Here is a 12722-nt window from a genome sequence, read left to right as displayed (position 1 = left end):
TATAAGCTCAAGCTTAGGCTCTAACTGAACTGAATGAACTAGTGAATGTAGCTATTTTAGTATATTGCGTGTACAAAACATTAGGACCACCTTCCTAATATTGCGTTGCACCCCCTTTTGACCTCAGCTCATTTGCATATCAAAGTGCTACTGAGCCGCGTGCATCGAGGTGTCTTGTTATATAACGTTTTCATTGGTTTCTCGAGAGACCCTCCTCCATTGCTTTGGGTTGGTTAATCTCCTTTTGGAGAAAAAGGTGTTCCTCTCTCACGTTTTTTTTTTCCCCCCCCTCCTCTCCCAGGCGTCAGGAGCTGAGGGAGCTGCGTCTCCTGCAGAAAGAGGAACAGAGGGCCCAGCAGCAGCTCAGCAATAAACTGCAGCAGCAGAAAGAGCAGATCTGCCGCCGTTTCGAACAGGAGACGACCGTGAGTCACTATCCTTTTTTTGTTGTCAACGCCTCAATGGGAGGTGCTTTGAGACCTATCGACAGGTACCGTGTAGTACTGCAATTGCATGTAGTGCTGTGGTACTATAATTGCCTGTTCGTGACCCTGGCCCCAGTCTTACTGTGTCCAACCTAGCACAGTGACAGAAGGTTGCCGACTGGTGTGGTCACAACCAATCCCGAAGGAGCATGCTAAACCACACACGGCTCTGAAACAGTAAGCTGAATTAACCCAGTAAGACCAGTTAGTCCCTGCCCAGTATTACAGAGGTATGTCCCGTCCACACCACACCACAGCTTCCATGTGCCTTTTGCTCCTGTTACGTCATTACTTATTTCTGGACGAGGTAAATCCTTCTGTATGTCAGTCAAACTGCCACTCACAGTTTAGACGGAGACTGAATCCACTAGCCAGCTAGTAAATCCAAGGCAAACGGGATGCCATTGAAATGCCATGGGTTTCTGTAATATGCCAGTCATTCATTGATGACCAGTGTTTGGATACCAGTTCTATTTCTAGTGAAAGGGACGAGCCGACACCGAATCAAAATGACATCCTCATTCTGCAGAGTAAGAAGCGCCACTACGACCAGGAAGTGGAGAACCTGGAGAGACAGCAGAAGCAGACCATCGAGAGGCTGGAGCAGGAGCACACCAACCGGCTGAGGGACGAGGCCAAGCGCATCAAGGCCGAGCAGGACAAGGAGCTGTCCAAGTTCCAGAACATGCTCAAGAACCGCAAGAAAGAGGTAAGAAAGTAGAGGGCAGTGTGTGTTAGTGTTGCACGGTATACCCAAACGTCAGGACTTTTTCTATACTAGAACATGAAAAACGGTTCAGTGCATCATGTTAGCTCCCCACTCATACGGACTCTAGTCTGTCCTGAAGAACCACTGCTCACACTGGGAGTCTGGGCTGCATCATGTTAGCTCTCCACTCATACTGACTCTAGTCTGTCCTGAGGAACCACTGCTCACACTGGGAGTCTGGGCTGCATCATGTTAGCTCTCCACTCATACTGACTGTAGTCTGTCCTGAAGAACCACTGCTCACACTGGGAGTCTGGGCTGCATCATGTTAGCTCTCCACTCATACACTCATACTGACTCTAGTCTGTCCTGCTCTACAATAAAACAAGGCCACGAATGGAAGGGAAATGGATTGTTTGTCATCTGTTACCACGTTAAATCAGCCAAAACAAGCACTCACTCCCAGGGCCTGATTTAATACAGGTGCCTACAGGGGCCGATTCCTCGGAGCCCAAGAACATAAGGGGCCCAAAAGGCAGAGCCATTTAAAAAATATATATATAAGGGGGTTAGGGTTAATTGATTCATTAACGCATGCATGGCTATCTGGATCAAGTGCCATTCTGTACATTTGGCAATGCGCCTTTTTTTTAGCCGTGGTATCGTTTCTGATATTGAGTATCGTGATGGTGTCAAGTACCATGATAATAAACCTGGAATCGTTATCAAAGTCACATTTTTGGTATCATGACAACACTAGTGTGTGTGTGTGTGGTATGTGAATGTTGTAACTGATGCTGTAAAGGTCTGGCTGTGGGTGTACTTGTGGTGTACAGTACATTTGTGGAAAAGAAACATGTTGATCTGTCATAGATTAGGCTAAGCAGCGGTTGGACTCTCATTGGCTGTCTGTGATTTGCAGGATTGTTTTCACTACAATGTCTTGCTGTTACATTTGACCTTTTAGTCATTTAACAGACTCTCTTATCCAGAACAACTTACAGTCACCTTAAAAGATAGCTTGGTGAGAATATCACCGTTGTCGCAAGTACATTTTTCCTCAGTAAAGAAGCTATCAACAAAGTCAGTGCTGGTAGGACAAGACGACAAGGAATAGTTGTCTTTTCAACAACAACAACACTTATTGACAGACAAAAATATACTAAGCTACTCTTGCAGAAATTAGTTGTTTTCCCAGGCTATCGATGAGCTCTGTTGAACTGGATCACTAAGAGTGGTTTTAATATGCATGATGTACTGTTGAACTGGATCACTATAAGGGGTTTTAATATGCATGATGTACTGTTGAACTGGATCACTAAGAGTGGTTTTAATATGCATGATGTACTGTTGAACTGGATCACTAAGAGTGGTTTTAATATGCATGATGTACTGTTGAACTGGATCACTAAGAGTGGTTTTAATATGCATGATGTACTGTTGAACTGGATCACTAAGAGTGGTTTTAATATGCATGATGTACTGTTGAACTGGATCACTAAAAGGGGTTTTAATATGCATGATGTACTGTTGAACTGGATCACTAAGAGTGGTTTTAATATGCATGATGTACTGTTGAACTGGATCACTAAAATGGGTTTTAATATGCATGATGTACTGTTGAACTGGATCACTAAGAGTGGTTTTAATATGCATGATGTACTGTTGAACTGGATCACTAAGAGTGGTTTTAATATGCATGATGTACTGTTGAACTGGATCACTAAGAGTGGTTTTAATATGCATGATGTACTGTTGAACTGGATCACTAAGAGTGGTTTTAATATTCATGATGTACTGTTGAACTGGATCACTAAGAGTGGTTTTAATATGCATGATGTACTGTTGAACTGGATCACTAAAAGTAGTTAATATGCATGATGTACTGTTGAACTGGATCACTAAAAGTAGTTAATATGCATGATGTACTGTTGAACTGGATCACTAGAAGTGGTTTTAATATGCATGATGTACTGTTGAACTGGATCACTAAAAGTAGTTAATATGCATGATGTACTGTTGAACTGGATCACTAAAAGTAGTTAATATGCATGATGTACTGTTGAACTGGATCACTAAAAGTAGTTAATATGCATGATGTACTGTTGAACTGGATCACTAAAAGTAGTTAATATGCATGATGTACTGTTGAACTGGATCACTAAAAGTAGTTAATATGCATGCATTGGCGACATCATGCCACAATAAATTAGTCTTTATAAACTAGTCTTACTTTCAATATCTTACGTTTCACAGGGTAGTTAAGTCCAGCTGACAAAGGTGATATATTCTCAATCTTGTTTGGAAGGGGTTTCCTTGTTTAGCATTGACAGTCATGTGAATGTTTAGATGTTTATCCATGTGCACCCCAGTTCGTCCTCAGTATTAATCCCATAGTGTGCCATCGTAAGAGGATAGCCCAATCAACACGACAATCCAATGCCTATTTAGAGCAGTTAGCGTTTTACTGACACACCCGCGGTTACAGTAGATGTCTCTCTCATCGGGTTTGTATAACCTGTGTCTAAATCGGTCTGAACACTGTCACTTCTCGTCACCGAAACCCAGATCTGTAGCCTATGTGCTGTATCCAAATGATTCTGACGGGACTATAGTCCGTGATGTTGGTTTATGTAGCGCACGCATACAAATCTGGCGACTTCTCATAGACTTTGGCTAATGAGTTGAAACACAAATCCATATCAAAGCCTTGTTGTTGTGTCTGTGTTGTTTCTGCTGTCATTGTGGTGTGTTTGTTTGGGCTGCCTCATGCCATAGTTCAAACAGGAAATGCGACTCACGCCCCGGCACAGGAGAAACGCTGTGGTGAAACGGGGGAAAAAGGACATAATCACAACTCCACGTGAAGAGGTAGTTTGTTGTGGGGAAACTGTTGGTGTGGCTTTCCTACTTGGACTGTCCCTTCAATGTCAGTCTACTATTCTTCTGTTGGCTGCTTTCAAGACCGCTGTCATTTAGCCCCTTTGGGAATTTTTGGGCTACTCTTTTTTTTTCCCCCAAAACTTGTCTTTTGTGTGGTTTGTTTTTGGCTGAAAATAGAGTTTATTTATGTATAATTTTACAGTCGATCATTTTCATTCAAAACGAATCAAGTAGGCTTACAGTATCTTCCAGCACAATTTACAGTATAGTCCAACACTATTGATGTGTTTTCTAACAATCCACCCGCCTGTGAATCACAGTGGAACACATTGCCTGTATATTACGGGGGTGTAACAGTGTGTCGGTGTAATGGTTAACTTAGCCAGCATTTTATGGATGAGTGGCTGATGATTAGTAGAGTATTATCTGTTGTGTGGCCCAGGTTACTGTGCTGTATGGAGCCTGAGTGCCAGTCTGCTTGTGCACCATTGCCAACTCCTTTTCCCTTACGGTCATGCATGATAACGAGTGTTGGCAGTAATGCAACAAATAGACTGGCATTCCGGCTACAGGTTATGATTTAGTAGAGTATAGGTCTAATCTGTTGTGATCTACAGGGAGTGGCCCAGGGTATGATTCTATCTTTTCAGTTGTCCTCCTGCACTCTCTTCAACGCCCCCATGCAGGATGTAAGTAGTAAGATGCCCTCCCCCTTGGTTTGAAATGTGTTCTCTTCCTGCTCTCTCACATGGCAGTAGATTCACTCACTGACTTTGAGACGGCAGGGTTTATATCGGTGCGTGTGTGTGTGTGTGTGTGTGGAATGCTTTGTGGGCCTTCTCCTTTCCTTAAAACCTGGACTGATCAATATGCGGAGGGCTGGTTTAAAGGGAATGCAGCAGTATTCTATTTTGGGATTTGGCCGGCACATTTCTGTAGAGGAAATGTCATCAACCCTGAACTTAGCATTTCAATCAACCTGGAAAAAAAACAACATTCACAGTGCATTGCCCATAAAACGAATCAATTCCGCCAGTCGATGTCCGGTGCTCTACGTTTTCTGTGACCCAGCACATCTAGTCCGTCTAGTCTACTTCCTGTCGCCACATTGTTGCCAGCTTCCACAGTGTGGTACATTAACTCAAGCCATACTTATCCCCAGGTAAACTCCTTAAAAAATATATTTAAAAAATTATGGAAACCCATAGTCCAGACCCCATACAGTAGGGTTGGTCAGATTATGCGTCTGTCCTGGTGGGGTGGGGTAAACATCAACAAGCTAGACCTGTCTGCCAGCCTCAATACTCTAAGGTGACTCTCTCTCGTGTTGTTGGAATCGACTGGGGGAACTAGAGCAGTTGAGGTGAGGTGAAGACAGCCATTCCAAATTGACGGACAGACACGTGTGTTTTGGCATCTTCATCCTGTGGATTTTTGTTTGCCGAGCTCTTACGGTTGGTTTGAATCTCTCTTCTGTTCATCTCTTAAACTGTACCGACACAGTTCTCTCCTGGTGTTTCTTAATTTACTCAAGTGACATTGTAGGCCTGGTTTTAGGGCTGTACTGGCAATCTGAGTAAGTGTAACAACTCATCAACTAACTAAGAAATGACAGCGTGTTCTGTGACTCCTGGTGCGTTTTGGTTCTGTGAATTTGGTCTCAGTTGGCCTGCTAATGGCCTTTTCATTTGACTAAATCACTCTCTTTCTCTCTTCTTCTGTCTGGATCACACAGTGTATAGCAGAGGTACTCACCTCTGAGCCTAAGAGGTCAGGAGCCTGCTGGTTTTCTGTTCTGCTTGACAATGAATTGCAAACACCTGGTGTCCCAGGTCTAAATAAGTTCTCAATTAGAGGGGAACAATGGAAAAAATGCAGTGGAACTGGCTTGGAGGTCCAGAGTTGCGTTTGAGAGGCATATAGAGAATCTTCACTTATCCAGCTGTCTTTCCCTCTTCTTCCTCAGGAGCAGGAGTTCCTGCAGAAACAGCAGCAGGAGCTGGACTGTGCCCTGAAGAAGATCATCCAGCAACACAAACACGAGCTGGCCACCATCGAGAGAGACTGTCTCAACCACAAACAACAGCTCCTCAGAGGTGAAGATGCATCTCTCGGCGTGACACATAGACTATAGATAGGTACTCAGTCATAGCACCTTCTCAGAGGGGAGAAACCAGCCTTAACCACAAACGGAAGATGCATAAGCTCTGTGTGAGATGCAAGTAGCACAGATGCACATTGCAGTAGGATAGATACAGTACCTTACAAAGGTCAGAGTCACCACATAGAAACACAGTCTACCCTAGCCGCTATCACCAGCGTACTTAAAGGAAATATGGTAAACCTTACTGTATGTGTGTGAGATGGAAACCGCAAACCCACAGTGACACAGTATATAACTGAAAACGGAAGCTCTACAGAGTTCAACCTAAGGCTCCGTCAGGCCTTGACTCTAGTTGAGCCATAAGACACGGGAGGGGGGGTGGTATATGTCCAATATTATGCACGACACAACACAGAGTGCCTGGATACAACCCTTAGCCGTGGTATATTGACCATATACCACAAACCCTGAGCTGCCTTATTGCTATCATAGACTGGTTACCAATGTAAAAATACATGTTTTGGCATACCCGTGGTATACTGTCTGATTTACCACGGCTTTCAGCCAATCAGCATGCAGGGTTCGAACCACCCAGTTTATAATACCTATTGATGCTGAGAATTTAACATGAACTGAACAGCAGCCCACTAACCCTGCCTGGTCAGATTCCAGTCATCCCATACACATCAGCTTACAGAAAAAGCTCCACAGAAATGTTCACAAGCTGTAGGCCTCGATGACTTGCTGATTTGAATGGTATGAACCATGTTAGAAAGGGAAAGAAAATTAACTTCTGAAGGAAGTGTCTCACAAACACATTCCAAGCTAACCAGTTAGTCAAATCTAGTGACATGTTGTTTTGTTGTTGGGTGCCAAAATTCGTCAACCTCAAATACAAAGGAATACAGATGAAAGATGTGATTACAATGGTGGGGTATTATTGTATCTGGTAATAATATGCTGAACTTCCGTGTAATGCAGTGTTTCCTTGTACTGAGTTTGTGTGTTTTGGTCCTGGCAGCACGGGAAGCAGCAATGTGGGAGCTGGAAGAGCGTCACCTACAGGAGAAACACCAGTTGTTTAAACAACAGCTGAAAGACCAGTACTTCATGCAGAGACACCAGCTGCTCAAGAGACACGAGAAGGTACAGTACAGCTTCCAGACAGACAAACAGCCGATTCAGGATCAGATCTCATAAGCCTAGTCCTGAACAGAACCACTAGGAGCAAAATACCTGAACAGTTTGGGGGATAAAGTGAGGCATAATACTGAATGACTAGTTTTGACTCATAACATTTTAGATCAGATTGGAAATATGCCTGGGTATATCTGTTTCTGCATTCAACAATAATGCGTCATTGTTTTGCCAAATGCGGACTGAGTAACGTTGACAAGACAACTACATGCCTAACACTTTGGTAACCCTTCTAATATCTCATATCTAATTTCTATGGAAGCTAATGATGTTTCTGCCCCCCCCCCCCCCCCCCCCCCCACCTCCTCTTCCCCACCCTCCCTACATCACCTCCCTCCCCCCTCTCCACTCCCTCCTTCCTATCTTCCTCCCTCCCTCCCCCTGTCTCTCCACTCCCCCCCCTCTCTCCCTCCCTCCTTCCTCTCTTTCTCTCTCTCTCTCTTTCTCTCTCTATCTCTCTCGCTCTCTGTCTGTCTCTGTGTCTGTGTCTGTCTGTCTCTCTGTCTGTCTCTGTGTCTGTCTGTCTCTGTCTCTGTCTCTCTCTCTGTCTCTCTCTCTCTGTGTCTCCTCTGTCTGTCTCTCTCTGTCTCCCTCTCTCTCTGTGTCTCCTCTGTCTGTCTGTCTCTCTCTCTGTGTCTCCTCTGTCTGTCTCTCTCTCTGTCTGTCTGTCTCTCTGTCTCTCTCCGTCTGTCTCTCTCCGTCTGTCTCTCTCCGTCTGTCTCTCTCCGTCTGTCTCTCTCCGTCTGTCTCTCTCCGTCTGTCTCTCTCTGTGTCTGTCTCTCTCTGTGTGTGTATGTAGGAGATGGAGCAGATGCAGCGCTACAACCAGCGTCTGATTGAGGAGATGAAGAACAGGCAGACACAGGAGAGGGCCCGCTTACCCAAGATCCAGCGCAGCGAGGCCAAGACACGCATGGCCATGTTCAAGAAGAGCCTCCGAATCACTGGAGGCCCCATCACACCCGAGCAGGAGAGGGAGAAGGTCAAACAGGTGAGAGATAAAGGTCAAAGAACACATAACTGAGAGTGGAAACCTATATATTTAGATGTTATTTTCAAAGTATAATCAAATCAAATTTTATTGGACACAAATTTAGCAGATGTTATTATGGTGTAGCGAAATGCTTGTGTTCCTAGCTCCAACAGAGCAGTAGTATCTAACAATTCACAATAATACACACAATCTAAAAGTAAAAGAATGGAATTAGGACGAGCAATGTTGGAGTGGCATTGAATAAATACAGTAGCATAGAATACACTGTATACATATGTGATGAGTGAAGCAGTATGTAAACACTATTAAAGTGACTAGTGTTCCATTATTAAAGTGGCCAGTGATTCCATGTCTATGTATATAGGGCAGCAGCCTCTATGATGTCGGGTTGAGTAACCAGGTGGTAGCTGGCTAGTGATGGCTATTTAACAGTCTGATGGCCTTGAGATAGAAGCTGTTTACCAGTCTCTCGGTCCCAGCTTTGATGCACCTGTACTGACCTTGCCTTCTGAATGATAGTGGGGTGAACAGGCCGTGACTCAGGTGGTTGATGTCCTTGATGGGGCTGAGCACACCCAAGGAAATTTTTTTGGCCTCCCTGTGACATCGGGTGCTGTAGGTGTCCTGGAGGGCAGGCAGTGTTCCCCCGGTGGTGCGTTGGGCAGACCGCACCACCATCTGGAGAGCCGTACGGGTGCGGGCGGTGCAGTTGCCGTACCAGGCGGTGATACAGCCCGACAGGATGTTCTCAATTGTTTATCTGTAAACGTTTGTTAGGGTCTTAGGGGCCAAGCCAAATTTCTTCAGCCTCCTGAGGTTGAAGAGGCTCTGTTACGCCTTCTTCACCACGCTGTCTGTGTGGGTGGACCATTTTAGATTGTCAGTGATGTGTACGCCGAGGACCTTGAAGCTTTCCACTTTCTCCACTGGGGTTCTGTCTGTGGATGGGGGCGTGTTCCCTCTGCTGTTTCCTGAAGTTCACGATCAGCTCCTTCATTTTATTGACATTGAGGGAGAGGTTATTTTCCTGGCACCACTCCACCAGGGCCCTCACCTCCTCCCTGTAGGCTGTCTCGTCGTTGTTGGTAATTGGGCCTACCACTGTTGTCATCTGCAAACTTGATGATTGAGTTGAAAGCATGTGTGGCCACGCAGTCATGGGTGAACAGGGAGTACAGGAGGGGGCTGAGCACACCCCTGTGTTGTTTCCTACCCTCACCACCTGGGGGCAGCCCGTCAGGAAGTCCAGGACCCAGTTTCACAGGGCAGGGTTCAGACCCAGGGCCCCAAGCTTAATGATGAGCATGGAGGGGTACTATGGTGTTGAAGGCTGAGCTATAGTCAATGAACAGCATTCTTACGTAGGTATTCCTCTTGTCCAGGTGGGACAGGGCAGTGCGATTGCATCTTCTGTGGATCTATTGGGGCGGTAAGAAAATTGAAGTGGGTCTAATGTGTCAGGTAAGGTAGAGGTGATATGATCCTTGACTAGTCTCTCAAAGCACATCATGATGACAGAAGTGAGTCATTTAGTTCAGTTATCTTTTCTTTTTTGGGTACAGGGACAATGGTGGACATCTTGAAGCAAGTGGGGACAGCAGACTGGTTTAGGGAGAGATTGAATATGTCCGTAAACACTCCGGCCAGCTGGTCTGCGCATGCTCTGAGGATGCGGCTTGGGATGCCGTCTTAGTCGGCAGCCTTGCGATGGTTAACACGCTTAAATGTTTTGCTCACATCGGCCACGGAGAACGAGAGCCCACAGTCCTTGGGAGCGGGTCGCGTCAGTGGCTCTGTGTTTTCCTCAAAGCAGGCGAAGAAGGTGTTTAGCTTGTCCGGAAGTAAGACGTCGGTGTCCGTGATGTGGCTGGTTTGCCCTTTGTAATCCGTGATTGCCTGTTTGACCCTGCCACATATACGTCTCTTGTATGAGCCGTTGAATTGCAACTCCACTTTGTCTCTGTACTGACGTTTTGCTTGTTTGATTGCCTTACGGAGGGAATAACTACACTGTTTCTATTTGACCATATTCCCAGTCACTTTGCCATGGTTAAATGCGGTGGTTCGCACTTTCAGTTTTGCGCCAATGCTGCCAGCTAATGAGGGATTATAGACATTGCTTTCAGTGGAGAAAGAAGTAAAGTCTCAGAGCTTGTTGATCCAAGTCAAAGGGACTTTCCCAGGCACTGAAGGATTTACAGTACTTTAGGCAATGCTAGGTCAAGCTTGAGACTCCCAGTGCAAATTAAGCATGTAGCAAGTTCCAACTGTAATTGGGCCTATTTTAATACTTGTGGGAGTTGAATAACTGAGATGTTTCTGTGTGTTTGACAGTTTGCAGCCCAGGAGGAGAAGAGGCAGAAGAATGAGAGGCTCCACCAGCATCAGAAACATGAGAACCAGATGAGAGACCTGCAACTGCAGTGTGACGCCAACATCCGGGAGCTGCAGCAGTTACAGGTACACTCTCAGAAATAAAGGTGTAGATATTTTCCTAAAGGGGTACAACTTATTGTCTCTGGTGTTGTACCCTGTAAGGTCCTCCTTTATACTTTTAGTTATGGGTACATATTTGTACCCAAGTTCATACCTCAGATAGTACCTTTCTCCACAGGTACAAAAGCATGCTTTGTGCTTTTATAGTATAAAGTACCATCACAGTGTCAAAGCCATTTCTTCCTTGTAAGTGGCAAAAATGGACCTCTACCATTGGCCACTTAAACTTGTACAATATTTCCACTCACGGGTGGCCAAAAATAACTATCTGAAAGGCACTCCAACGCTGTGCCAAGCCTCCAAAACAATTTCCCAATTTGCCTTTTTGATTGAATTGTAGAGTTACCACCCATGACTGTATTTGTTAGTAACAGAAATATTGTTGTTAAATTCTTTCATTTTCAGTCATGTGGCCTTCACCAAGTGAGTTCCTAAGCATATATTTCCATTACAATGAAACTCTTTATGACAACACATGACATATCTCACGAGGCCTTATTTTGAGGCCTAGTTTTACCCTAAAACAGTGTCATGAAACTCATGGTTTATAGGACACATCAGGCCTGCTTTCAAAATTACCAGATTTTTGGAAAATTCTGTTTGAAGCGTTTCGTCCTTATTCCCTCCTGTTTCCAGGAATCTTCAGACTGTGATTTCTAGGAAACCTGGGAAATTCACCTGAATTTTGCGAGTCTACCTGCAAGTCATTTCATGCTGGTTTGCAAAGTGATTTGTAATTCCTATTGGAATCCACACATCCAACTGTTGGAATTGTACTCACCTGCAACCTGCATTCATAATGACTGCCAGAGTTAGGACCATTTTGAGGAGACTACCTAAGCCATTTAAATTGGAACAACAAAAATCAAACTAACTGATTGGATTAGTTTAGAAACATTTATGTTATTTATCTTTGTGTAGCATAAGATTAATCAATCAATGTACATGCAAAAACACAGATTCTTTAAAAAATCTACCTGCAGTTGAGCATGCTGGGAAATATGAAGATAATAATTATGGTACAAATGTGGCTATTTGGGATACCATCCCAGTGACAAAGCCGTTAGTTCCTTTTAGGTGGCAAAAGGTTAGCATTGTATGGGTGTTGAGGGTAAACAAAATACATTTGTAACCTGGGAAAATAGCCTTCACATTGTACCCCTTTTTTGAGTGTGATGATTGTACCTTTTTGTAACAAAAATGTACCATTATACTCTTTGTCTGCACATGTACCCTAAAAGGTACGAAACAGTACCATGTGAGATCATTATGTTTACCTCTGAAGCCACATTATGCGTATTTTGATAATTTTGTACTCTAGGGAACAATACCGTACCCTTATTTCTAAGAGTGTATGGTATAAAAGATATAGCACTCGCACGCACACATGTATATCAGGGAATCTGAAATTGCGCAAGGTGCAATAGAAAACGCACACCAACACACTTTGATTCATCTGTGATTCAGTATACCGTGTAACACCCAATGTGTGTATTGTGTGTTTCAGAACGAGAAGTGCCACATCCTGATAGAGCACGAGACCCAGAAGCTGAAGGAGCTGGATGAGGAGCACAGCCAGGAGCTGAAGGAGTGGAGGGAGAAACTACGACCCAGGAAGAAGGTAACCATCACACCAGTTAACCCTTGACAGGAAATGATTTATCTTTCTATTGAAAATTTGGCACACATTTTGTTTGGGAGATTGGAGATGGGAGACTTGTAGTTGAAACACATGGTGGCAGGTAGGGTGGGAGGGAGCCTAACGGTTCGAGTGTTGGGCCAGTAACCGCAATCCGCTAGTTTGAATACCAGAGCTGACAAGGTGAAACATTTTCCATGTGTCCTTGAGCAAGA

The 12722-nt window shown here is 44.4% G+C and overlaps 1 protein-coding gene across 3 annotated transcripts in view; it reads left to right on the top strand.

Annotated features, from left to right (window-relative positions):
* The window catches only part of LOC110485781 (STE20-like serine/threonine-protein kinase), a 34653-nt gene that overhangs the window by 18914 nt on the left and 3017 nt on the right, over positions 1 to 12722 (top strand). The window contains exons 11-19 of one of the 3 annotated variants that reach the window (XM_021556940.3): positions 302 to 425; positions 1015 to 1194; positions 3973 to 4065; positions 4695 to 4766; positions 6044 to 6173; positions 7203 to 7327; positions 8178 to 8369; positions 10707 to 10832; positions 12376 to 12489. In XM_021556940.3, coding sequence (XP_021412615.3) covers positions 302 to 425; positions 1015 to 1194; positions 3973 to 4065; positions 4695 to 4766; positions 6044 to 6173; positions 7203 to 7327; positions 8178 to 8369; positions 10707 to 10832; positions 12376 to 12489 — 1156 coding nt within the window. The remainder of the gene's footprint in view (positions 1 to 301; positions 426 to 1014; positions 1195 to 3972; positions 4066 to 4694; positions 4767 to 6043; positions 6174 to 7202; positions 7328 to 8177; positions 8370 to 10706; positions 10833 to 12375; positions 12490 to 12722) is intronic. The other 2 variants (XM_021556941.3, XM_021556943.3) reach the window with 2 other exon arrangements.

Source organism: Oncorhynchus mykiss, chromosome 13, assembly GCF_057628025.1.
Source record: "Oncorhynchus mykiss isolate SJ-2025 chromosome 13, ASM5762802v1, whole genome shotgun sequence".
Classification (NCBI taxonomy): Eukaryota; Metazoa; Chordata; class Actinopteri; order Salmoniformes; family Salmonidae; genus Oncorhynchus; species Oncorhynchus mykiss.
The sequence above is the reverse complement of the archived record's forward strand: the minus strand, read 5'-3'. Positions and strand labels throughout refer to the sequence as shown.